Source organism: Gallus gallus, chromosome 4 (genome assembly GCF_016699485.2).
Source record: "Gallus gallus isolate bGalGal1 chromosome 4, bGalGal1.mat.broiler.GRCg7b, whole genome shotgun sequence".
NCBI classification, from domain to species: Eukaryota; Metazoa; Chordata; class Aves; order Galliformes; family Phasianidae; genus Gallus; species Gallus gallus.
Window position 1 is genome coordinate 57,754,651 of NC_052535.1, and position 27,373 is coordinate 57,782,023.

The window sequence follows — 27,373 nt, forward strand, 5'->3', positions numbered from 1 at the left end:
TACCTTACCCAGGAACTGACTCATGGGTTTGTGTCTGCTACCTGACAGCTGAAGGCTGGGTTGGGATCAGACAGTCAGAGATCAAAGAAATAGACTCAGCCCCAGCATCTGGGAGTGGGACAGATGTCCTGTCTTGAACTGGTGCTTCTCTGCAGTCCCGTGGGCTCAGCTGTTTCTAATTCTGCCTGGATCTCATGAAACCAAAGCCATGGGCAGTGCACTCTCAGCTCTCCTGCCTGTGAGGGATTTGCTTTGTTGGTTTGTTTATTCTTTTTAGTCTGGAAAAAAGTGCTTTGCAAAGTTGGATGGACTCATACTAGCTCTGCAGATGCTTGCCCACAAGAAGAATGGCTTGAGGCTATAAATGGGGTGGTGAGATAAGCGATTTTAATACTGAGGGATTTCCATAATTACATTCTTCTGTTCCTACCTCTTCTCTTAAAACTAAATAAAATATTCTGAGACATTATTGCTCCCCTCCAAGATTAAAGAGAAGCTGTGAATGTGAAACAACATTGGTCTTTAAATTACTTGTCAATACCACAGGTAGGATAGGAAAACTTAAGACAACTTCTTAAAAAACACTTGAATTTTTATATACTTCCACTCACTGATAGCTACAGAGTGGGAATGCTGAAGTTAGACCTAAAAGCATATATAAATGTCTAGATAATGCCCCAGTTTTCTGCCATTTTAAAGGAAAACAATGATCAGTGAGGGCCAAGAAAACTGAGTGTTACAGCTTGAGCTAATGGTTTTTGTCCATATTTGGTGAAGGTAGTTATAGGAACCTGAATATCTTTCCATTTGGTACTTTCATTTTGTGGTAATACTTAATAACTTTTGTTTGTGACAAATGGTAGGAAGCACCGTACTTTCATCTATGGATGCCTGCTTTACCCTTGATTGATTAGAATTTGATACAGTTTAATGTGATTTTGAGTATGTGGAAGTAAATGTGGTCATGGAGGCTTTAGTGAGATGTGAAAACAGTGGCAAGATGGGAAAAGATTATTGAGTACACTGCCAGCCTCACATTGGAGCTTTCTATTTTGTTATTTGAAAGTAAAACTTATATAGCTGTAGCTTTTCTATCTACATATATAACTTCATGAGAGTACACAACCAAGGCGAGAGAGAAGTCTTTATGATCAACTTCCTTATCATAGATATTTTAATTTGGTACAACCCTGTCAGGTTTTTATTTGACTTTCCCTATTTTTTTTTGTGTGCAAAGTGGAAAAAATAAAAGGAAGAGAAGGAAATTAAGGCGCAAGAAGTAGCTAGCCTGCAAGACATATTTAAAGCAATGCCTTCTGAAACTTTACATCTTAAAGGAGTATGTTTATGGAGGCAGTTGTGCACATATCTTGATTGGAAAACCAGTTTAGCTGTTTTGCAACTAAATGTTAGTGTAATATTTGAAGAGAGGAGAATAAAAGCTTCCTTTCTTCATGTGTAAGACTATATCACGTGCTGTTTTTTAAATATTCACTCCTCTGTTACTGAAGGAACTGGTATTATAGCTGTCATAATTAGAAGCCCACTTTGTTTGGAGATTGCTTAAATACAAAGAGATAAAATTGTGATTGCCAGCTGTGCACAACAGGAGGTTCCCAACATTTCCATCTGCTGGGAAGCGTGTTCAGGTGATGTCTTTAAAACTGATTAGCTCTGGACACAAGTTGTGTTGGTTAGTATGAAAGTTATCATTTCATTTCACAATTTTTAAAATACAATTTGTGGATGGTTTGTTCATTTTTTCCTATTAGATACACTAAAAAAAAAATTGGGGAGTTTTTTATTTTCTTCTCCTTTTATGACATATGAGTTTATCTTCCTTTTAATGTTTGTTTTCTTTCTTCGTATTCTTTTTTTAAGAAACAGTAAATGCATTTTATAGTTAGGGGTTATTTCGTTATGATATTTATCCCTTTCTCCCAGAGACCTTGCTCTTTTGCACCCGAATATTTTATTTTTCTGTTAAAGCCCTTCCATAATTCCCATGTGGACAGATGGAAACCAGATGCTTGCTTTTTGAATATCAACTTCAGTAACTTAGCATGGGCTTCCATAAATAAATCTGTAAGTTACTGAAGAGCTAAGAGCCACCACCTATTTTAAATATTTTTTTTTTGAGGACTATTTCTCCAGACTCATGCCTTAATTATTCTTTGGAATTGAGAAGGATAAAGATCCTGTATTTCTACTGTTACATGATGCCAAGATTCCCATGAAACTTCTAGAAAAAGTGGCAATGAGCAATGCAAGGATTAAGAAAAAGCAGTAGAGAAAATCCTGGGAGGCAGTGGTTGTTGGTTTTTTTTTATTATTATTACTTTTATAATATGGAACTTATAGAGGTAAATAATTCATAAAACAGATCTTTATAGTGAGAAAATGGTGCTACTTTTGAAGGAATTATTTTCATCTCTCCCTGAGAACAGGAACAGAAAGCTATGGGGCCACTTCACTTGGAAGCACCCTTGAGGTTGTTTGATGTTATTTACTTCTCTATCACCTTACAGCAGTGCTTCAGAAATCTTTTGGGTGCTGTATGTCAACACAGAGCGGTTTCTCTAATGCTGCTTCCATTTCTGAAATGGTTGAGTTCACAGATTTTTACAGATGAATGTAGGGATTGCAATGCAGTCAATGAATTTCAGAGATGCCTATGGGATTTTTGGTTTTATTTTTCTGAACTTTTAGAACCATGGGGCTACCCAGAAGTTTCAGGTGAGGCTAGAGCCAGCTGGGCAGTTTTGATGTCCATATTAGCAGGACAAATTTAGAGGCAAAATTCAGATGAGCCTTGAGACTGGGTTCTGCAGTTAGTAAACCAAGTGTCAACGCCAGTGACACTTATTTTATCTGTTTTTCTGCATATTAAATCTTTATCACAGCATTCTTCCTCATCTCAGATTTTCCTTCAGGAAATACAAAGTCTAGACTCCCAGCTTAAGAACAGCTGAAATTCTCATGATTTGAGGTGGGGTAAGGAAAAAATGTTATGGATCATTTGATTTCTGTTTTGTAAGGTTATCTTACAACTTATCCATTTCAGAAAGGGTTGTCTGCAGTAAGACTAGCTCAGTATGCATTTTACTCACTATTTTTATTGTTCCCAGGATTATTTTTAATAGAAAATAACTAGATGTTATCATTTATTGTATAAAGAACCCTGATCTGCTGGGACACAGGAGGAAGAGCTTTTTGCTCTGAGGTATGTGTATTCTGACAATTGTGTGGACAAAGTGTATGATCTTATTTCTGTTTTGAATTTGGGAAGTGAGATTATGAGACTTTTTTTCTCTTGCTTTGCTCCTTAAGTATAGACTGTCTGTAAACAATTTTGACTAAAAAACAAATATCACAGGTGCTGGAAATAATACTGTGGATCCTAAGATCTGGCCTTAGTCATCAGTACAGAAATTGGAATTGCTAAAGTTTAAAAGTTCATATAGCCTCCAGAGAGAAGGGAGAAAACAGTATGACTGTTAAATAAAATGGCAGAAGTAGTGATATAATAAAAATAATAATTAAAAAAGGAACCACGAGAAGAACTACAAGTGTAGAAATGATTTCAGACTATTAATGATACAAGTTTCACTTTAGGTGATAGTTAAGACTTGTACTTTGTGGTTTATGAGTCATGGATTGCTTGGGGTGGATATTTTGTTTCCATAAACCATATAAGGATAAACTTTTGAGAAAGCTATGGCAAGAATGTATTAGGAAGTCTTATTTTTCTCCCACTTTGGTTTACTAGTCATCATTGTTTCCCTTACATAGGCATTTTTGTGTTAGTTTTTCTTCAGTGATTTGTTTTTTTAGCATATAAAAGATGGCTTTGTTTCCTTTGCTAGTTGAATGTAGGCACTAAGCTGGTTTAAAGGATCACAACCTCAGTTTAAAGGATCTCAACTTGAGTCACATTTTTCTAAGTTTCATATTTTTTTTTTTCTGGAGTTCTTTTTTTCTATAACATTAATACATGTATAACTCTTTCTTTCAAGGATGTCTACACTGAATGTCTGCATGATCAGGCAAAAAAAGTGGTAATGCAAAGCAAAATAAAACACAACAGTCACCAGACAGTTCAACCCAATATAATCTAAGAGCTATTTTATTCTGTATTTTCATAAATCTGGAAGCTTTGATGAAGCGGAAGAAGAAGTGTGCCAACAGTGCTGTAATGGAGAGTCTGTTAGACCTTCAGGTTTGCTTCATGACATCGTGCTGCTCAGCAGGGCTGAGGATAAATGCCAGTGCCAAGCTGGGACTCACCTCCTGCACCAGTGCAGATATTTGGTATGAGGAAAAGGTGATCCAAGGCTGTGTGCTTCCTGGCAGGAAAATCACCTAGTGCTTTGGTCAGCCTGTCCTTTGGGTTTGGCAGTAGCTTGACCTGCAGGAGAAGCATAGCATATTGCAGTGCAAGCAACTGAGTGACCCTGTGCCTCATTTTGAAATTAAGCAGCAGTGGGCAGGAGGTTGTCCACAGAATTCAAAGTTAATGGAGATGCTCTGGTTCCTTCTTTGCTCTCAGAGGTGCTCTTGTGTTCTTGGTGTTTGCACCTTTTTCTTTTTAATTGGAGCTGGGATAGAAAGTTTTTGCTCCTCATGTAGCAGCTGAACAGGTTTTGCTGGCTAAGCCATGCCTTTGGGAAGTCTGCCTGCAAACTGAATAAATGGATGGGGTACAACTCTTGCTTCCAGCTGGAATTCAAAACCTTTTGTTGTGCACAGCATTTTGCTGCATGTCAACTAGCAATTAGATGAACCACAAAATATGCTGCAGATAAACAAACTGAACAGACTAAAGATTTGTCTTGAAGTTCAAAAGGGAGTTGCTGGGGTGAAAATGTAAGGTTTCAGGGTAAAAATAGAGTTCAGTGATCCGTTTTATTTTTGTATGGGTCATACCTACGCATCTGCCAGGTGGATGGGAGTGAGGGCTAGCAAAGTAGCAGCCTTCCACATGTCTGACACAGAGCCTTGCTGGAGATCTGTAGAGCTGCAAGGATGAAAATATGTAAATATATTTTGGCAATAAAGGATCATAAATTCCATAGTAAATATGTAGAGGACAATGCCAGGTACTATGGGTAGATCATAATTTATTGAGCACCTTAAATGTTTCTTTCAACAGTACTCAGGCTGAAATATGATGATTGATTTACATCCCTGAAGACAGGAACAAACAGTGATAATTTATTCAAACATATTTTACCCAAAACAATGTAATTAGTTTGAAATACCTGAAAATTAGAGCAACTCTCTTGATGCCAGTGTGTGCGTTCTTCCAGAATGTGAAGAAGCAAAGTTGAGGGATTATCTCTAGGGTATTCTCTAATGTAGTCCACATGGTTAAACTTCTGTTTTAGTGTGTACAGCAAGAACTAACGTTTGCAAGCTGAAATTTAATACTCAAAATTTGTCTAGGAACGTTGCAGTGGTAACTACCGTTACTAGGAGTCTGACATCTGCCTAAGAGAAATCTCCAGATTGCAAATTCCTTGAGACAGTTTTGCTTGTCTGTTAAATTGATTTATATTCCAAGTGCTGAAAAGCCTTCTCATTGCTATCGAAGTGTGGAACCAGATCTTGCAATTGATGTTTGAACGTCCTCAGTCTGAAGATGTTCAGATCAATTTAATGCAGTGCAACTTCACTTTTCAAGCAGTCTTTGATAGCATAGATGCTTCTAGTTGGTAAACTGAATGGCTTTCCAAGCATTAAATATATGCATTTTGGGAAAAATGCAGATATCAAGTCATAGAATACTTCTGGTTTTGACTGCAAATACTCAGCAGCATGTAGCTTCCCAATTTGGACCTGCTTTTGGGTTTGTATGCAGAGAAGATTCACAGTTGTGTTTCAGGGTGGTGTATGTTTTGTCCCACTTAGAATTAATCCTCCGCGTGAAATGCATGTGGGGTTTGTTTGTTTATTAATAAGTTACAGGCCGTTAAAAAAGTTATATTCTTTAGGATGTTTTGTTTCATTTGAAGCGATAGTCATAGAGTATTACTATTCAGGAGGCCACTGAAATAATTCTGACTTTCATTTCTGCATCTTGTAATAAACTTCCACAGCTTGTACAGCAGTAGTGACACATGCTACGTAAGCGCTGCAACATTTTTGTTTCTTTAGTAATATTATCCGCTTTGCAAAGCACCTAATTATGACTTCACAACTATTTACAACTTTTTTTAGAATGTTACAGTGTTTGCAAAATATTTTCTGTAGGCAATCTTGATATTTCAGGTGTTATTCTATTTGTCAGAGCTGATCTACTTTTTTAACGTGTAAGTTCTAGTGCCGTTTCTGGATTTCTTGCAGATTTCATTTGGCTTCAGCGTTTTATTTTCTAAAACTATAGAAGTTTCCTCTTTTTCTTATGCATGTAATATCTATTTACTGTTCACACTGTAAAATCTGACCTTGCTTGATAACTATTGAGGCTCCAAGGACTTCAGTGGAAGATACTACATAAGTTACCATGATGACCATTCAATTAAGGATGACCATTACCAGTCATTTTTGCTTAATTGAAGTGCTTGTTCTCCTTGTTGTCAAGAACTCCCAAGGGAAATACTGATTATTACATTTATTCTTACAGTTCAGTAATGACGTAATTCTACTTTGAACTGATAAATAGTATTTGGTGCACATATTTCACTTCCCATAGAGAAGTTTACTATGAGAAAGTAAGATGAGGAGAAAGCTGTGCTCTTGGAGATTCTGGTGCAAAAAACCCTACAGAGATTAATTGCCCTGTAAAATAGTCCTATGAGTTGCATCCATTAAGGCTGCTGTTACCTCAGTATTAGAAGTAAAGTTGAGCTTTGCTTGTGGCTTGAATGGCATAGCTATTCATACACTGCTTTTATATCCCCCACTACCTCACATTTTCCAATAGGGCATGTTTTGGCCTGACACGGTTGAGTAGATTTATTTTGGTGGATGTGCTCTGGTCTGAATGCTAAGCTTGAACAATAATAGAATGGAAAAATGACAGCGACAGTTTCCTCTGCAAGGGGAGCACATTGGATCTGTTTACCTGTTAGTCTGGTGGCCAGACTCATCCTAGCTGGTACCTGATGATTCATTGGAAAAGGGAGGCGAAAGTAAACCATGCTGAGAACAGCTTTGTGTAACCCCTATGTGGTGAAAATCTAGCTGCTTGCGCAAGGGATTGGGGTTTGATTATCATACATGCTTGTAACTAACAATTAAATCGGGGTGCTATGGATACTTGTTCCTATATCTAGCAACGTGACTCTCACCCTAGACAGGCTGACAACATCAAGGTGTTTGTGCTGTGTGAAACTGGAAAGTATGTGCTCACATTTTATTTTCTTTAGTTGTTTTTTCCTCTAGTTTGTACACAGTACATCTTTGCTTTCGCTTAGCACGTGGTACGTTATCACTTATGTAGATGCAGCAACCCCCTGTTTTTGACAGGGCTTTTGTTCCTAACTGGGACAGAACTGCTTGGAAAGTGCTTGGAAAGAAAAGTGTCTCTTCCTTCTTGTGATGAAGAAGAAGGTAGTAATTTGCCAACTGAAAAAATGGGCCAAATTTGTTCACTTGCTTTAGATGCTGAAAACAGCACTACTATTCACCTATCTGTGGTGGTGGAGTTGTGCCCCCATGAACCTGAATGGAAATTGGATTTTCTTTTCTTTTGACTTGATGATATCTGCTTCTCTTATAAAGAGAATAAATAATTCTTGTTTATTTTTTCAGATAAGTTCATCTGAGCTTGATGTGAACAAGTTGTTTGGTATATGCTTCATAAAACATTGGCACATGTTTAGGTCTGAGCTTTTTACAGGCATTCTTGTGTAAACTGAGTATACTTTGTCATTAAAACACAATTTGCAAATGATTTCAATCTGTCACATTTAAACTCACAACAGATTTATATGCTTTCATATTTTAGATCTTAAATGTTCATCTTATTGCCTTGCAACTAGCTTCTAAGCTTATAATGGCAGCTAAGTATTTTTCTCCCACAATTTTGGCAAGCTTTAATATCCTAACTTAGTTAATTTTTACCAACATACTATTAAAATACCACTGGATTGGGGAAAAAAAGAAAAGGCTTGAGCAGCTAGTGTTGTGTGGATATATCTAAGCAGAAAACCCTTCAAAATAAAAACTAATTACTTCAGAAACCATTGTCTTGAGATGATCAGAGTTCAGAGAGAATTTGTCAGCAGGTGACAGTCTCCAAGCCGATGTTTGATGTTAATATCTGGATAATTAAGTTGGCAATTAAATGGGTTACCTGAAAGGCAGCTGTTTTGAGGGGCTTGCTTCTTCTGACTCATCTGTTACCTGTGCTTAAGCTATGAACACTGCTGTACAAAGAACATTTCAGCAGGAAGGAATGAATTGTGGAAAATGTGTGAGCTTCAGCAAAGGGAACTTTAAACACTCATTTTTGGTGGAAAAACAGTCCAAACCAGGCTAGTTAGTTTATTGTCCGCATAGTGTCACTTATAACTGCTAAAATTTGATGTGAAAAACAGAGCGTAGAATACATTCTTGAAATGTATTACAGAGTTCAGAAAGCCAAAGTTTTAATAAATGCAGTGACTTCAGAGATAGCTAATGCTTCTCAATTACAAACAGATTATTTTTCCTTTACATACAAAGCCATTCCATATGAGCAGGCTAAGTTTCAGTGGCACATGGAGCCACTAAATACATGTACTGTGCTAAGTATAACATAGCAGTTTTTTAAGAACAAAAACAGGTAATACTTTCCATTCAAAGCCTTTCAATTATTGAAATTCATAAATGTGCTTGCTGTTGATACTGATCTTAAAGTTCACTGGCCAAATGTGTTGCCAGCTATCTCCTTGCCATGTTTTGGATGGAACGTAAGAGCTCAGAAAGTTATTTGTTTTTCACTAAAACTTGTTAATCTATAAAGTACCACCCCATTAAGGTGACAGTGAAATGAATGCCAGGAGAAGTGTGATTTTTATCATACCTTCTCCTGGCATAAAAAATGAGTAACATGTATAATGTAACTATACACGAAGAAAGTATGTTTGTAGTATTTTCATACCAATTACTCTTCTTGAAGAGATTGAAGGGAGCTTTTTTGGAGCAGAAACAAACAAAGAAATAGATTTTTATGCAACCACATAATTGAGAGGAGTTGGAATGTCAGTGCTAAAACCAATATTATATCAACTCGATGCTGTCATTGGTCATTTAAAAAAAGAACTTGGAGAAGTCAGAAATGCATTTAATGTACTCCTGAGTGGGTACTAATCTGATGGATTTATCTTAGTAGGGAGGATGGTTTCCTATCTTAGCTATGTTTATTTTCATACTTGAAATAACAAAAGCACTTTGAAATAAAATACAGTTATTAAGTTTTGAATTTCTCTTGAGGTGGAAAAAAGCTTTTTGTTTAATGAAGAGGGCTTCATCTGATGTTAGAGATAATGGAGCCTGAGGCACATAGCGGACTTCCTGGAGAAACATAATACCTTGCAGGGCTAGACCCAAACTGTTTCTGCCGTAAGCCAGTATTTGGCAGACTCAGGCCATCTTTGATCAAGGTATGAGTAAAGGACACTGTGAAGATTTTGTTTGTTGTTTTTTTCTTGCCTTTTTGAGACAGAGGTGGATGAAGTTGTAGTTTTCTGTGAGGCTTTGTCTGAAGATATAATTTCAAAGATTTTTATTTTAAATCTATAACTTTAATTTTGATCATGAATATTTTTCTTGGCTTAGTTGTGTTTTTTTTTTTCCCTCTCCCCCTCAGTACTTTACCATTAGTGAATGTTGTCTTGTTAGAGTGAGATACCATGAGTAGCTGTTCATTGCGTGTGGGGCCTAAAGGAAGTATGGGGATGAGCTGCAGCAATTGTAAACATTACATATTTACTCTTCCCTGCCCTGTTCATGGGGTAATTCACCCAGATGATTCTATTCTTAAAAAATGCTAAGAATTCGTCTGATTCTTCCTATGACATGCTAAGTTACTGCTTTTTGCTTTTGTGTTTTTTTCTTAAATACCACACAAGACTTCTTTCATCATGAGTCACCAAATCATTATTGCTTTTTTGAAGTTTTCAGTATTTTTCCCTCTTTTTAATCTATATGCCTACCTATCAGTGGTTGGTCTTATTTTGTTTGTTTATTATTGCCCTTCTTGAAGGGGATCTATCAGACTTGACTTCACCCATTTAGGTGAGAATGTGGAAGAGGAGATACAGTATATGCTATTAGTGCTCCAATATTATCCCCTGCTATAGGTTACTGTGGTTTGCTAATGATCATACAAGGAAGCAAAAGGGGGAAAAAAAGAAAAAAGGCTCCATGGCCCAAGTTTGTGGTATTCCTTCACATCCTCATCTACAGTGGTAGATGTGGAAGTGTTTCATTGTGGGATTAAGGGAACCCAAGTGCTTGCAGTAATTTCAACCTTGGCCGGTTGTAGAGATGCAGAAAAACGTTAAGAAGGGCTTTAGTCCTAAGGACCAGCCCTGGTGGGAGCTCTCCAAGGGTTGTTGTACATGTGGCTTACCATGTCGTCTTTTGGAGACAACAGTAGACCCAAGAAAAGCAATGCTGGTGGCTCTTTAAATCAGTATTTTTTTTTTTACTAAAAAACAGTATCCATATGTAATAATTTACAGAATCAAATTAGCATGAAACTACTTTTAAGGAACATTTTGTTTTACCTGGTCCAATGCTTTCAGAATTCCTGTACTTCAAGCAAAGAATTTAAAAGTTTCCTTAACACCATTCTCATCAGGTTTTCTTGCTAGTGCTGTTGAAAAAGGATGTAGGATAATCTGTATAACTGGTGTCCAGTGTGATTTGCCATTCACAGTTATGAAATTCACATACACAGTTATGAAAGAAGAGTTATGAAACTCTTCTTTCCACTCCTAATTTGACCTGTTCAACCCATCTAGTACCTTTTCAGATGTCAGAGACTTGTCAGTTAGCATGCACATTATGGTATCATTAATTTATTTCAAGCTTCATTCTTAGCTATTGAGTGAAAAATTTAAGGAAACAATGTGAAGTTGGCCACAGTTTATCTTCAAGTCTTAAAATAACACAGATACCTCAGAGAGTGGCATGATCTTTAGTGACATTTTAATTCTGTTGGCACACTTCAAAATAGCCAGCTGGGACATCGCAGATAGACCTCAGTTTTGAAACCTTGCAGTTACCATCTGAATGCCAAACTTTTGAGGAGCAAAATACTGCGTTTATATATAGATGAAACAAGCTGTAATCAGGCTGGCCTCACAACGTATGCCAGTAATTGGTAACAGCTGCATTAGAACAATGCAGCTGTTAAAACTCCTCCACGCCCCAGAATACATGTATTTGTCTGGTCCAAAGATCACTCATGGGTGTATTGGTATGCTTTTCTGCAGGATACGGAGAATTACTTGGGATGCATTCATTTGAGGAAATCAGCCCTTGGTTATATTTTAAGGGAGTGTTAGGCATAAGCAGACTCATAGAGATTGAAGAAGTAATCCAAAGCCCTTCTCCTACAGCAAATAAATAGTATCTTGCCCTGGAGATCTTTACTTTGGCTTTTGGAAATAAGCATCGCTGTACTGAAATTATGTGTATGCTGTCCAGTATGCTGCAGTGCAACCTCCTCCCAGGCTTTAGCTATATCTGCAAAATGCACAGTGTGACTGAAGATATGTGCACTCTTCTTTTTCACCTTGATCAACGTTGTTTGTATATTGTGCCTGGCTGCTTGTTAGAAGCCCCAAAAGTGCCAGGCCAAACCTTGAGCCAGTTTGCATGGGAGTAGGTAAAAATATTGGTATACAAGACATTCGGATCTATCAAGATAAGCTGTCTGTGTCCATGTGTGTCCTTTTCTGTGGAACTGATAATGTGAGCTCTACAAAGTATTTATTAGAAATACGTAGATGTGGAAGAATTGTTGGGCTTGTTTTCGTTTTGCAAATCACTCCTCCCTGTTTTTATGCCAAACATGGCTATTGGGTTAGAGCAAGTCTGATCTCTGTGGAAAGAGTCACCATATTCAATTAACTGAAAAAGCAAAACCCTTTAAGCTGTACATACCAGCAACTTAACCCAGCAACCGGACTGGCTATGAAGCACTCAAAGATCTCTTCATAGTAATTGAATCTGAGGTTGAGGGGGGACTGCACTTACACATATTACTGCCTGCAGGAAAATTGATCTTGATCATGCTCATCTCTGCTGTGTTTTTCACTGAAGTTGTCCTTGGAGGAAGGCTTTAATAGCCCTTGGTTCAACTGCAAAAAGTTTTTTCACAGAAAGAAGGCCAATAGCAAAAATATCAATGCCTTTAACCAAGAGATATAGGGGAAAGCTGCGCCTCTGAGAAATTTCACTTTGGAAGTTGTTTGTGCTCCATGTGAACACAGTAGTGCAGATCTCATTTTGTCTGAGTAACCAATTTGCAAACAACCTGATTGCAAGCATCTCAAGATTAACACGAATGTGATACCTGTACTGCTTTGAGACAAAGAGCAATATTTCTCCCTCACCCTCCCCAATAATTCCATGTGGTAATTACACATCAGAAACTCAAGGACGCAACAGCTTTATGCAAATGTTAGGCAAAGCTTTCTTGCTGCTGCTTTTGATTCTCCAGTGCTGGTGTTAGTCAAACGCCTGTTGAATTCAATAGCTTAATGAGACTGCCAGAAAGACAGCAGGTTTAAATAATGGCTTCTTGACCCAAGTCCAAAAGTTTTCTGATCAAAAAGTTTTGAAGCACTGTTGGTTTCCTTCCCAGAACCTGAAGTAGCCTTGGGATTTGGCAGTCATTTGGCAGCCATGCGTGAACAGTGGTGCTTCCTGTGTTCCTGGCCAAGGCTAGGGAAATGGAAAAGCTTACATTTTGGAAAATGGAAACATTTCTTAGAATGCGATCCTTCTCACCTGTGAGTTTGAATAGTATGAGATTACTTGATTTGGGAGTGGAACTTTGTCATCTTTTCTGAGAAAACGTGAAGATTTGTACTTCATACAATATCTTGATTATGTGATATACTTAATGGCTTTTATTTAACTTCTTTTGAAAATCAACTTCACTATGTTTCTATTATCTGAATATTAAAAGTGGGAGAAAAGTAATTTCCGTGTGTTTTCTCTATTATGGGTACCCTGCAGCTCAAAATCTGGTACTGTACAGGCAGCTTGTCTGACCCAAAGACACCCAAGTCTAACCTACCTTGATCAGCTCATCGCTTTTTTCTTTGGTAAACGTGAATTAGATCATTGTTTAGGTGCCACAAGTGATGTTACTTGTTTCTATTTACACTTTTGTTTCTCCAATAAAGCATTTGCCCAACAGCTGTTATTTACCTCTGAAAAGCACATCTCTCCTACCTGCAAAGTTTATGATGCTAACTTGCAGGCATTCCTTAATTATAAAAGGCTATGTGATGATCTGTCAAGGGACAGTTGTCTCTAAATGGATTAAAAAGAGGCTTTCATGGTTTAAAAATGGGCTCTGCTCTTTATATGCTGAAAATAGTTCAAGTTGGCTGAAAGAGAGATAGTGCTAACACATATAACAAGTAAATGCTTTGTTTCTTAATTTCAGATAGTAGCTTTTGAATCTCTTTGAATGTAGGGTGTAAAAGCTAGGGAAAAAAAGAGGGTAAATATGTGAGCTGATTGGTGGTGGTAGATAAACTGTTCCGAAGCATCTGCCCACAGGAAAAAATGAGACACTGTTTAAATAAAACCAGTCCTGTGCCATGCAAGATCATCTCTCAGCTGTTGAGAATCAAAATTGCAGTGCCCTGACTCATCAATAGGACTTTCTGCTTCATTCTGATAGACAATGTAATGAGAATAAATTGAAGATTGCATGTCTGTTTGAAAGATAGTGGTAGTATCTTGAAAGCATAACAGCATAAGAAAGATAGGATTTGTGGTAATGCTGGGAAAAGCTGGCAGGTTTTCAGGTATATGTGCTTTTCTAAGGGACTAAAATAAGTGCAAGTTTTTGAGCAACCACTGAAAGTTTTACTAGAGAGGCATCACTTGAACCATTTAACAGAAAGATAAGTGGAAGCTGCAGTCAAACTACAAGCTTCCCCACCTCCCCTCTACTCCTACCCCCTCTTTTTTTTTAAACTAGTGCCTTTGAAAAATCCCAGGCTATTATAAGTAGAAAGCCATGTCTGTGGCACAGAACCACAAAACCCCATGAGGTAATAAAAACATTTATTGTGCCTGTCACAAGTTGCTTACTTCTGTCTTGCCTTAGAACAGAATTAATGGTTTCAGCATTGTGGAAAAATCTCTGCGAGTTTTGTTACTGTCAGTGTTTTGCATCAGTGATTAGTTGCTCACAAAACAGTTAATTGCCTCATATGTTGCATGAGTTCTTTGAATGGTATTCACTAAGTATTTTGAGCAGTAAAAGCTATTTTTCTAAAGCTAGGATTTGAGAAGGGAGAACTCTACTGCGTCTGAGTCAGCTGGGATTGTTCATTTTTCTCTTCTTTCCCAGTTGCTGCAAATGACAGAAGAGTTACAACCAAGAGCTTTATGCACCTTTACTTAAACTGTAGGAGAGTTTCCATTATAATTAGTTCCTTGGTGTGTTGACTATAAGAGTTAAAGAGCAGTAGTCATCTCAAATGGTTGATTGTTTTTGCTTCGCTTTTGCAGTAGAGAGTTTCTAGCTTCAGACCTCACTCTGGCTGATTCTCTTTGGCTTTGCTTTCCCTTGGAGATATAGGGGTAGTTAGAGCTATGGGCCAAGGCCAAGCTGAGGCCTTTCATACAATAAAATGTAGATATGATACTTAAGGGTTTTCTTGTAAGACATTAAAGCTTTCAATAATCTAAAGCTATGTTAGTCAGAATGGGACACAACTTTTCTCAACATGTTAAACCTATATATCCAGTAACTTTAAATATATTTAACATACGAACAATACATTGAAGTGATAAAAGCCAAGAAAAGCAAAGATGGAAGGTAGATGCAAGGTGGAGAAGTTAACTTCTGACAACTGCATACTCATTAAACTGGTCCTGCAATAAATCTACAGAGTGGTTCGTAGGGCTTCAGCTCTGCTTTCTCTGCAGCTGGCACCTCTTCTTCACCCCAGATGTGTGGTGCAGAGGGACATGAGAGGGGAAGCTGGGTGGTACTCCTTTTGGGGACACCCTGGATGTCTTGTACGTCTTTATTGGTGATTTCTGCTTTATCTGTCTTTTCTTGACCAGTCCCAGGCTCAGTAGCATGCTGCCAACCATACAATTGCAGAAGGGTCTTTATATATCCACATGGTTGAGATGATATGTAGTTCCAAACACCACATTATCACTGATGGTAAAATAGAGATTTTAGTGCAGAGCTAAACTGACTCACATTCAGAAGCTGTAGTGTCAGATTTCTTGAAGCATTCCAGTATGATCACTGAGTCAAGAAGAAACAGGAGGCATGAGTGTAGGTTGAAGATGTCTGGGAGACAATGGGGACTATGTGAGTGATACTGCTTCCTGCTCTGGTGACATGGTGGAGGACGTGGCTCCTCTTTGTTACAGCTGCCTGACATCTCAGACGCTGAGCTTTCATCCTATTAACTGTGCTTCCATAACATTTCACTCCAAGTTTGTCACAAAGCTAATGGGTGACCTGCTTTTTAGAGAAGTATTTAACTTCTGTTGAACAAAAGATACAAAAGTCTAATGGCTCTCTAAGTTGCCAGATTCTTCAGCTGAGAGTTAAAATATTAGTTAAAAATGTTATATTGGGGATTGAACAGCTGTTTGTCATGAATTTCCTAGTTAAAAAACAATGCTTATTTAAACTGCATTTTGTACAAAGGAGGTAATTTAAACTTTAGTTACCATAGTGTGGAAGGCACTGGAAAAAAAATAGTTTGTAGTGTCAATTCTCCTGACTTATAATGTAGATTTGATGACAGGCTGAAGTCAGCATGAAGTCAAGCAGTTTTTTTTTTTTTTTTTTTTTTTTTTTTTTTTTTTTTTTTTTTCCTGTGGGCTTTGGAGGAAGAACAAGATCTGTGAGTTGTCTGGACCTATGCTTTTCATTCAGCTGGCTATTTTTGAAAGGTAGCTTGCTGCGTTAGAGTTAATATCTATTAAATTCTTCTTAAGAAAACTAAAAGTTGAGGTAGAGTTGCTTGAAGGCTTTTTGTTCCATCTTGATATTTGTGCTTAATTGTCATGTGGATAATGTTACTTGGCCAGACAGCTTTAGAAATGCTAAATAATAAAATTAATTACAACAAGATGTAATGGATAGAAATAATCACCACTGCTGAAGGGAATGAATGAGCAAGAGTTATAGACAAGATATTATTTTTCCCATTGCTTATGAGTAGCAAAGCAGTGGTGAGAAGGGATTCTTGCCACCTGAAGCGGATGGCAGGACTTGGACACCCTGAGTTGTATGCAAATGTCACACAAAGGCCATAGTTGGTACTAGGGGAACTGCTCCTGTCTCAGTTCTGGTCATGGAGTCATAAGTAGGTATGGACAAATATACTCCTCCTGGTCCAGTCCTGGTCATACGCGTGGTACCTGCAGGTTTCTAAACTTCTGAAAAGCATTTCTGAATCTTTGGCAGTCAGATGGTGAGTGAGATGTATTTCACAGCATTTCTTCCTTAGCTTTTAGTTTGGTTTTGGCTTTGTCTTAATAAAATAAAATACTGTCTGAGTGCACTTAAATTTTCTTTACAAATGTATTCGGTAGGGTTGCCACAGACCACAGGAATGAGACTATGAGCAGTGGTTGCCTTTGGGAGGTCTTGAAAACAACTAATCCTTTGTGGGCAGGAATACTGAAGCAAAGGGCAATTTCTTCCTCTCCTAAAATGTCAGCACTGCTTATTTTAACACATAATAATGAAATCCCAAACCTTATTTAAATTTCAAGGACCTACGTTTGACTTGGCCAGCTATCAAATGGGCAGTAAAGCAAGGACATAATTTTTCTTTCTTTTACTTCATTTTATCTTCTTCTGAAGTGCTGGGAGGGCACACTGTGTGCAGATATAAGGGTATTACATAGTATATGCCAGATGCAAAATGCTGACATGCGCATTATATTAAATCTTCCCCTTTAAGCTTAATGAAAACGAATATGTGTTGAATGACTTATAAGCTAATGTTCCCAGGCTATGTGTAAGAAAGTACTGTTTCAGAGATGACAAATATTATCTTGACATACTAACCTTAGAAGAAAAAAATGCCAGTCTTCTCAACGTATTCCACTGAATATACCTCAGCAAAGAGTGTGAATGCCTTAAGCTCTAAATAACAACTCTTTCAAAGTTGGGTTTAAGGATGCTAGCTGTTTTAAAATAAAAATAAAATCATCCATCTGACTGAACAGCTCCTTTTCTGGCATTTCAGATGCAAACTGAGTATCTCCAAAAACTCTTTTCAGTAGAAACACACTGGAGTTTGTGTTTTAACATTTAAGTTTGAGAGATCCTGAAAACAAGATTTACTGACCGATTTTACAGGGCAAGAGAAGAAATACGCATTTTTAATGCAAGAATTAGCTTGTAGTGTAAGAATGAGATGTTAGCATTAAGACTTACTATATATGGCATCTGAATTGCCACTATTTTTGTAAAAAGCAGATGGGCATCCAATCTTCATCCTTCCATATTTGTTATAATTTGACATGTTCAACTGAATGAAAGCTAACATACTAAACTAGAACAAAAAGAATGGCTTGGGGGAGAGAGAAAGTGATAGACAGCCATCTCATTAGCCTGTTGGTGTGCTACCAGGCACGATGGCCTAAGTGTAGGTTTGAAAACATTGCAGTGTTTCTTAAAGAGGAGTAAAGAATGTAATCTCCTTTTTACAGTGACTGCAGTGCTCTCCAGATCTAGCTCTGCTTAATGATAATCTTGCCGCCTCTTCCTCTCCATGTATGGGGATGTGCATGGGGTTGCAGTTCTTGGGCTGCAAGTATTTTTCCCAGCAAGGCCTCTGAAATGCCAGCATGCTAACTTGTGCTACCTGGCACCGTGTGTGCAATCCTACAAGCTGTGGGAAGTGCAGTTGCATGTTATTTTGCTTCCTGGCAGATGACTCGAGTTATTAATGTAAGGCAAGCATTTCTGATATATCTTGAATATACTGCAACAAGAAGCCAGCTTGAGAATGCTCTTCTGTTCTTGCAGTGCAGAGGTGGTAAGTACTGAATGGTCTGCAACAGGGAAAGGGCTTTGCACTAAGGGAAAAATATATTGGGATTGTTCTTTTTTTCTGTGCTTTAAATTACATTTGCATTTATTTTTGTTCAGATAACCCCTAGTAAAAGTCATAACTTATTATTTATGATGCTAAGTATTTTCTGCTTGCCATTTTCTTGTTTTCATCCAGGCCAGCTAATTTATGAAAAGCAAATGCATTTAGCTTTCTGCCCTGTCAACTGCTATCTACAAATATATGAATCAAAAAACATCAACAAAAGAGAACTGCAGATTACAATGGCAAAACCATTAAAAGCTGAGGTTTTCAGCAAGAAGACTTGAGCAGTGACTTTTCAGGGATATTGTATCTGCTGCCAGAAACTATATCCTGGTTGAACAGCTAGGGAAAAGGAGTTCATTTTCAAAATGAGAGGGGGAAAAAATATATCTTTTCTTCCTTCCTCTAATTAGAATTTATCAGTTCAGACCAACAAATCCAATTTTGCAGAAAGTCTTCCAACCTTAACTTTATTTTACTAATTAAAGTTTTGCAACTTTTCATTGCTGTATCTGAGACTAGAGTTTATAAGCAATCTCCTACATTTTAGATATTAAACAAACAAACAGAAAGCCAAAAATGCAATACCTGTGTGAACGCAGGTGTTGTGTGCAGTTACCTCCTTGAGGTTTACCTTAAAAGAGTGGATGGACCTTAATGGAATTGAGGAGAAAAACTCTGAAATGCGTCTTTTGGTTACCAGCTGGGTGTTGGGGCCTCTGAAGAATTCTGTTTTGCCTTGAGTTTAATTTCTTAGCACTCATCAGTGAGATTACATTGTTTATGTTGATGACTGATTTTTAGAGATGTTGTATCAAATTGTACAGCTCATAGTTTTACTTGGAGGTTTCCAGATATTAGTAATTTTGAAAGGATTTGGTTGTATTCTGTCTTCTTAATGGGTGAAATACTTGGAAGAGTGAATTAATAAAAGGAGAATTTAAAGAATGAATGTTTTTTGCTGGGCACACTACTTACAGTGATGAGCAGACTAATTCATTTTCCTAATAAGGCTGTGCTGGAAGTTGGAATGTTGGAATTACGTTAAATGTCACAAAAGTATTCATCGGAGAGGAACAGCTTGTGGGATGTTGGGAAAGTAAATTTGAACATGTTTTTCTGGTTGAAATGAACTGTTTATGCAGACTAAGTATAGCCCTTTTATTGAAAGAACAAACAACTTTGATGGAGAAGTGCATGCAAAAATGTTGTGCACTTTCATTTTCAGTATCCCAGCTGTCACTAACTGATGAATGTTGCCTGTATTTCCATTGTCTAAAATAATTTGTAAGAAGCTTAAAAATGCAGCCTGGAACTCAATCCAGCAACCATTAGCGAAGATCTTTTGTGTGCACTGTTTATAATAAGCATTTATTACTGAGCTTTTATGTCTGTTTTGTTTGTACGTAACCAGAATTTTATATAAACTAATATGCTGAATTGCCAGCTTTAAGTCATTCAGAAAATACCCTGCTGTTCTACTTTTCTAATGAGCGTTAACAGGACAAGAATGTCATCTTATTCTGGAAGCCCGCATCATCAGGTACTAATACACTCTGCTTAATCAGAATAGCATGAAATCTTAAATTACTAGGTGGAAAGCTAGGTGTTAACAGCTAAGAAAATGATCAAGAATCTGCAGTTAAAATGTTTCATCTTACTCTGAGGATGTCTTAATATCTATCTCTACTTCCAAGGACAGTAGTCGAGATGTATGCCCTGAAGCAGGTAGTTTCTTAAATGTGTTGGGCACGTTTTGCTCTTCAGTTTGAAATGTGCATTTCCTCTTGTACTGTCTTGTCTAACCACTACACATTTTTCACATTCAGATTCTGGTGGCTCAGTTTGCTGGATGAGCATTTTCTTTATGCGGTACTGGATAAATCAAAGATTTTAGTCTGACTATGGTCTGAATTTGACATGGCCAAGTTAAACTGTTTGAAGTATGTCTGGGACACAGATTTACGTCCTTGTTTCAAGTATGTTTGAGGGAAATAAAGTAATATTGTGCTGTCTGCTGTCTGATTCCTGTAATAAAAGAACACTGGGAACAGTGTAGTTATCAAGACTTTTTTGACATGCATTTTTTCTTTTTGGTGGATGAATTTTGAAGAATAGAATCAGGGATTGAAATTTTGCTAAGTGCTATGATGAATTCAGAGCAAACTCGTGCTGTAAACTGGAATTTATTATTTTGTAAAGTGAACAAGAAAAAGATGCATTTCTCTTATAGATCGGAACTGCAGGATTGAGCATTAGCAAGGAGAAACTTTGCTTCTCAACTCTGAAATATGGGAGGTGATCTGAGTAGTGAATATCTTACTACTCCTAACTGTTAGATTAGTTTAATCCATACTTTAAAATACTTTTAAAAGTTCCAAGTTTATTAACAAACGCATACCTAATACACAGAACAAGATACATATTTCCTTCTAAATATAGTCTTTAAAAAGAAAAGGATTCCAAATGTGTTGGTATTTTTTTTTCGTGTTGCTTTTGTTGCTGCAAATTGACAACTCTGCAATTAGGAGTGATTAATGATGCACCCCGATGCTTTGGAGGGCTGGAGGTCAGTATTCTTATAGGCTGGAAACTCTGTGGGAAACCGGAGAACAGACCTCTTCTTCAGAGTAGGGCAATCCCTCTATCTGAGAATTATCATTGATGTGGACATGATGCGTGTCAGCTGTGATGCACAAATGATGAAGGCAAAGTGCAGAAGATGATCTTCTTGTGCTCTGTAGTTGCGCTTTTTTTCCCTGGCTTGTTATTGTTTTATAGCTTTTTCAGTTTGTTTGCCAATGGAGCATGTGGATTATATGCATCTCCTTTTTTTATAATTGAGTTCCTGAATCTGAATGGCCGGAAGGCTGTTGTTGAAATTGGATGAGCTCTGAGAACTAAATGGCTTAGAGGGAAAGAGTAAACATTTTGAACAATTATTAAAAAAGAAAAAAGACATTTGTTTAGAGTTGAGAAGACTTCAGTTAAGCAGGCCGGGTGTGCTTACTTCAAATCCACCTTATACTATAGAGGTGTTTAATGAAAATATATTCTCTGCTGATCTCCAAATAAACAAATCTTTTATTTATTTATTTATTTATTTATTTATTTTTGCCTGAGCAGCAAATTATCGTTCAGAAGTGTTAGTCCAGCTTCAGTTCTGCAAACACCTGCTTAGGAGGTTCTTAGGAAGTTAAAGCTGTGTGATTTTTAGGCAGGATATGATAACTCTTCTTCAGTCATTCAAGGTGCCAGCTTTTCTAAGCAGCTACCAAATATGGCCAGAAATGTTTTGGAATGTGGCAGGAAGCTGCTTTTCTACCAAAACATCAACTGAAAGCTGAAGCATATCAGCAGTGATGTTGTCAGACAAAATGTCAGTGGGTTGAACTTTTTCTTGATTTGATTGCCTTTGTGAAATTGTAGAGTATTTGTGTATTTTTGCACACATGTACTTGGAAATCTGAAAAAAATAAATGAGACTCTTTTACTGTCCTATGTTACCAGTTCAGAACTTGTCATTTCTTTATCTTCATCCTTTCCGTTGCAATATTTCCTTTGCTTCCTACCACCCAGCAGTACTTTCAATGCACTCATTGTTTGGAAGACATTTTTTTTGCTATCTGTTGTGGAGTTCAAGGGACATTAACCTTACCTTTGAAGACCAAATACTATGCCAAAAGTGGCACCCTGTATTTTTTGATTTTGATTCAGAAGGATTGTTGTTGTTCTAAAAGGAAGCTTTCTGTTTTAAGCCTAGATAAGGGTCATGCTCTAGAGAACACAATTTATCTGACCAGAACTTTTGAGTTACAAGATATATTTTCTAATGAAAAGGAAGGAAAAGAACAAGTAAATTTCAGCTAATGTCTCCTTTCTAGTGATATGATGTTATGAATTTCTAAGTGAAATAGTACTTGGTGATGCATGCTAGAGTTCTTAATTTTGCATCTGGATTAGTTCATCCAGTTCAGTTTTTCTTCTGCCCTCTATTTACCATATATACAACTTGAATACTTCTTGTTTCCCTTAAAGGAAACAAAATGGTACAATTTATAAATCTGTGGGAAGATGTGGTGAGTTGGGAAAGGGAAATACTTAAACACTGAAGCCTTTGTCTTTGTAATTGTGTGTATGTTTTTTTTCTCTTCCAGAGTGGCTTCTGCAACAAAACCTGATATTATTCATGTACCAAAGGTATGTTCATCATCACAACAAAGAAATGTAGCATGTAGCACTAACTGTTACCCATTTGTTAAATAGTATAGCATGCTTGATTTCCACATCCTTTTTCTCTCCAAAAAGAATTGAGAAACTTGGCAAATGAGCATCCACACACACACACACACAGTAAATGTTATCTTCCAGCTTTTAGAACTTTTTTGAAAGATAAAGCTGAATTTTTGTCTATATCCTGAAGAGGGAAACTTTTTTTCATCTGCCATTGCTCTAACAGCAATGACTTTATAGAAAGAGAGGAAAAAAGAGCAAACTGCTACATCCCTGACCCTGGGATAACCACAGTTTTCTTTTCCCATGGCTGTAGTATGTCAGATGGTATCAGTCTTATACTTCTCCCATCTGGAAGCTATAATCTGTGTTGATCTTGGGTTACGTATTTGTGACCCGACCACTCAAGTGGCATGTGGTCCTGGAGTCTGAAGTAAGGACAGGAGTAGGTCTGAAGTTAGGCTGGAGAAACCTTTGTCCCTGTAGTCAGTGGAGTGCAACTGGAAAAGGCAACTTGTTCCCGAAGCACTGGCCTCTGACCAATGAGCTCTAGGGCCCTGATTCCTCCCTTCAGGCCCCTATCAACAGATCAATGTATACCGTGTGTTCATATGCACGCATATGCTCCTAGCTTATGAGGAATGTGCGTATCTCAAACTGGGTTTGGAGGTGGAATGTGGATTTCTAAAAGCACTAATATTTTCCACATGAATTATCCATTGGGTTTTGCAGTGGAGTGGTGCTTAAGTTTGTCCTGAATTTGATTTGTGTAGTGTCTGTTTTGGATGCAGTGAGAAAAGTTAGCATCGTGGTCTTTGATTTTTGACTGTGCATGCTCAGATCATTCCCTTTCTTAAATGCATGGCTCACTTTTTCCACAGATTCCTTGACTGCACTCTCACTTGCTTCTGTGATGCTCATACCTCTTCTTTGCCTCATGCTAGGCAGGTTATCTCCCTCAGCACTGAAAATACCTGCTGAGGAATGTGCATGTGGTTTGTGTGGTTTTGTGTGTTTCTTTTTTTTTTTTTTTTTATCTTGCATAGGAAGAACCTAAAGAAGTAGTTAAGCCTGTGCCCGTTGCCTCTGCTGCTGCACCCAAAGTCACTGCCATGGCCAGTGTGGCTTACAATAAGACCCCGAGGCCATTCGGAGCTGTGGCCTCCTCAAAAGTCACCTCCATCCCGTCACCATCCTCTGCCTTCACCCCAGCTCAGGCGGCACCCATGCTTCCCACCCCAGCCCCATTTGCTGCACCAGGACTGCATGTTAACGCCAAGCCTAATGCTGATGGGTGGCCGCCCGCGCCGAGCACTGCTAAACCTGCCGTTAATGTCCCACGGCAGCCTGCCACGCACAATGCCGCCCCGGGCGGCCATGTCGGCGACAGCACCCAGGAGCTAGCGGAGGGGCTGCGACGAGGATTCAGAGAGAACCAGGGTGACAATAAACAGCAAAATGGGTAGGTGGGATTTTTTTTTGCTGTGAGGGTCTCTTCCTCGCAGGAAAAAACCTGGGCTTGTTCAAGTGCCAAGTAAAACACATCTCAGGTGTGCTGTCCAATTACCAGAAGCAAATCTCTGAGGAATTAGTGCGCCTTCAGAAAGGGGTGCTTTGAAGGGCTGAGTCTGTGAGGATTTAATTAATACTGAAAATGTATCAGTGTGTAGTGTCACACCTAAATTGCAGCAGACCACACCAAAATGGGTTGTATCATGATGTGTTTTCAGACCGTGCAACAAGCCCAGCATTCATTTGAACGCCTCTGTCTCACTGTTTACGTTGGGTCCCAATTGAGAGGTTGAAAGCAGCAGGCACTTGGAGGTGTAGAGCCACCTGGCAAGAAGGATTGGTGACCTTCAGTGTTGATCATGATGACCTTCTTCTTGCTTTTTGAGTTTTCTTGATTTATCTTCAATCTCAAAAACTGGAAACCTTAAATTTATGATTAGTATTTCCCATTCCTCAAAGGATAGGGGCAAGGCCTAGTGCCCATCTCATCCAATCTCCTCTCAGCCTGAATGTATGAGGAAATCTATAGAAAAATAGACATCCATATGAACTGAAATAAAAGATCACTGTTTCAAGTGATCATCTCCTGGAAAGAAAAATTTAGGTGCCTATTCCCCTAAAATTGCAGTACAAATATTTTCCATATGCATATTTATATAATGCTGCCCATATGGATTTTATATGACTCTGTTGTCATGGTGACTTCAAGGCCGATCTTTAACAGATGATGGAAGGAATCCATAGTGCTTAGTGATGGGATGAGAGCAAGAGATCCCAAGGACTTGCTTCTTGAATATGCATTGCCAAACTGCCTTTGTCTTTCCAGGAATGTTGCTTTACCAAATAGTATGTAAGGAGCATTCAAAAGTAGTAATTAGTACTGAAAAAGATGAGCAATAGCAACAAAATTAAGTTTTCTAGAAGGAAGCGCTGGAAGTGTAAGCACTTAACAATCGAGAAAGAGTGACTGAGTGCACAACGGTACCTTCCTTGCCTTACATTTAGAGATGAGTGAATAATACTGACTGAGGAGTTTCATGTCTGGTAGGTTGGGAAATACCTGTCTTGCTGCCAGCCTTCCTTATCTAGTTTGGGTAATGTTAAAAACATTTGCAGCAGAAAAGGAACAAACAAAAAATCAGGTAAACTGTATTATAACTTTCCTACAACAGTGTTTTAGGGTTGTAACTCAGTTTAAGTAAGAATTAAATACTAGTCTTGCCATCCTAAAGTAGAAAACAAGTAAATAAAGAAACCCTAAAGTGATTATGTTCATCTGCAGCTACCCGACTGACTTAGTTTTACTTAGTTAAGTGTCACTGTAGAAATGTAAGTTTGCTATGTAAAACCACAACCCCATTTAAAGTGGAATTTGACACTTATGACATAACAGTGAAGACTTTGAATTATTGATCAATATGAAATAAATTCCATTTTACTTCTTGTATACTTGCATCTTGCTCATGGATAGCACTACTGAGCAAATAGTGAGCAATACTTCAGACATAGCTTAATACTCAGAATTGTTTGTATTTCCTCACTTCCCTCAAATAATGTCTGGAACATAAACTATTTGCCTTCACTTCAGGATGAGCTAGGAAGTTTTGTTTTTTCCTTGTTTACTCCTGGTATAAAAGGACAGCAATTTGTCCTTATTAGGCTGCATGCAATTACATTTTGTTGTGACTTTCTTGCCAACTCTCACATGAAAATGTGCCTGCTGCTTTAAAAAAGGTAAGATGTTCATAGACTTCACTCAATTTAAGTTCAGGTGGGCTAAATTTTTCCTTTATAGGTTCTCTTGATGGTTTAAGTTTTGACTCTGTATGTGACTACCAGAACTTGGATTTGGAAGATCCTGTAATATTTCAAGAAGCAGAGAATGTATTAACAAGTCAAATACCTTTTTTCCCTTGCAGATAACAACAGTGACAAAGTTAGTATCAACAGCACTGGAGTTGAACTATGGTCTTTTTTTTTGTTGGAATAACCAGCATGTATTATTGTTTTGTAAACAAAATAATATTTTATAAAACTCTTTCAGAGTTTTATATTTAAAATTTTGGCAAAACAGCTTCAGCTTCCTTATAACTACTTAGTGTAATAAATGATTTGTCTGCATTGGACATGATGTGATCTTGCTTTTTACTGTGTTAAACTTTGCAGTATTGTTTAAAATTATTATTCCACAAAACATTTGTGCAGTGTTTGTGTGTATTGATAGATTCTTGATGCACCTATAGCTAAGTGGTGTCAGTAATACAACCGGTGAATGAAGAAATACAGTGTAAAAGGGAAAATGATCTGAGGAGTATGGAATGAATGGCCAGATGTTGAATTCATACCACAAAATTAAGAGTGACATGGGGTGATAATTATGACTTATTGTGATTTTATTGGCTTGTCTTTTCTGCTCTTGCCTCAAGAATGAGTCAAGGCTGAATCCGTCTCGTTGAATATTCCTTTGTCTCTGGCACCACCTCGTGCCTCAGTGGCTCATTACTCCTAGACGGTTAAGCCATAAGAAAGAAAGCAAAAGGAGACAAATCAGCAGGATATTTTGTTTATTATACCACTATCATCAAATGTGAAAGACTTAACTCACTGTGATAGTTGCTGGAATGCAGCCAATAATATAATTGTAATGCTATTACAGCATGTAAATAATTACATTTCCATGTAACACTGTACCTTTAATTACTGCTTTAGTTTTCAGACTTGATTCTCACTATTAACTGTTTTATGGCTTTACTTCACTTTCTTTGGATTTATTTTACTCCATCCTGGAAATGCTGCTCTCCTTGTTCCTATACCCCTCCCTGTGTAGTAACCTGGCGAGGTATATTTACTTCACTAATGCTCTGTGTTGGTAAATTCAATCGTTTGCTGTAATTTTGAATGATAGGTTTCCTATCATTCAAATGTTGACTGTACTTTTAAGCTTACGTATTTGTTAATGCATTCCACTGAATGGATCTAATTCTTTCCTGATGGCAATTAATAATGTACAAAATTCTCATTCACATTTTTAATCTTTACCAAAAACACTTCGGCCATTAAAAATGCAGTAAGTAGTAGCCAAAAATAAAAGTAACTTTTAAAGGGTTGGATTCTTTTTATTTTACTATTATTATTTTTTAATAGAATTATAATTTCTTAGGAGCTAGTTTTGCACAGGTTATTTCCTGTAAAGTTTGCAAATTAAATAAATAAAAATGTACAGGTATAGGTTCTGAAAGATTAATGCTTTGAGATAACTAATATAGAATTGAGGAATAATGTACATAGTAGGAATCTTCTGTTACCTGCTCTTTAACTAATCAGTGTCGTTACATTATATTTAGATCGATTACTTA

The 27,373-nt window shown here is 37.5% G+C and overlaps 1 protein-coding gene across 20 annotated transcripts in view; it reads left to right on the forward strand.

The window, feature by feature from the left end:
* The window catches only part of PDLIM5 (PDZ and LIM domain 5), a 116,425-nt gene that overhangs the window by 37,749 nt on the left and 51,303 nt on the right, over positions 1-27,373 (forward strand). For 10 of the 20 annotated variants that reach the window (XM_040698987.2, XM_040698989.2, XM_040698985.2 and 7 more), the window contains exons 4-5: positions 22,430-22,472; positions 23,852-23,967. In XM_040698987.2, the coding sequence (XP_040554921.1) occupies positions 22,430-22,472; positions 23,852-23,967 (159 nt within the window). Of the gene's footprint in view, positions 1-22,429; positions 22,473-23,551; positions 23,968-25,936; positions 25,954-27,373 lie in introns of all 20 variants that reach the window. The other 10 variants (XM_040698981.2, XM_015276294.4, NM_001031149.3 and 7 more) reach the window with 2 other exon arrangements.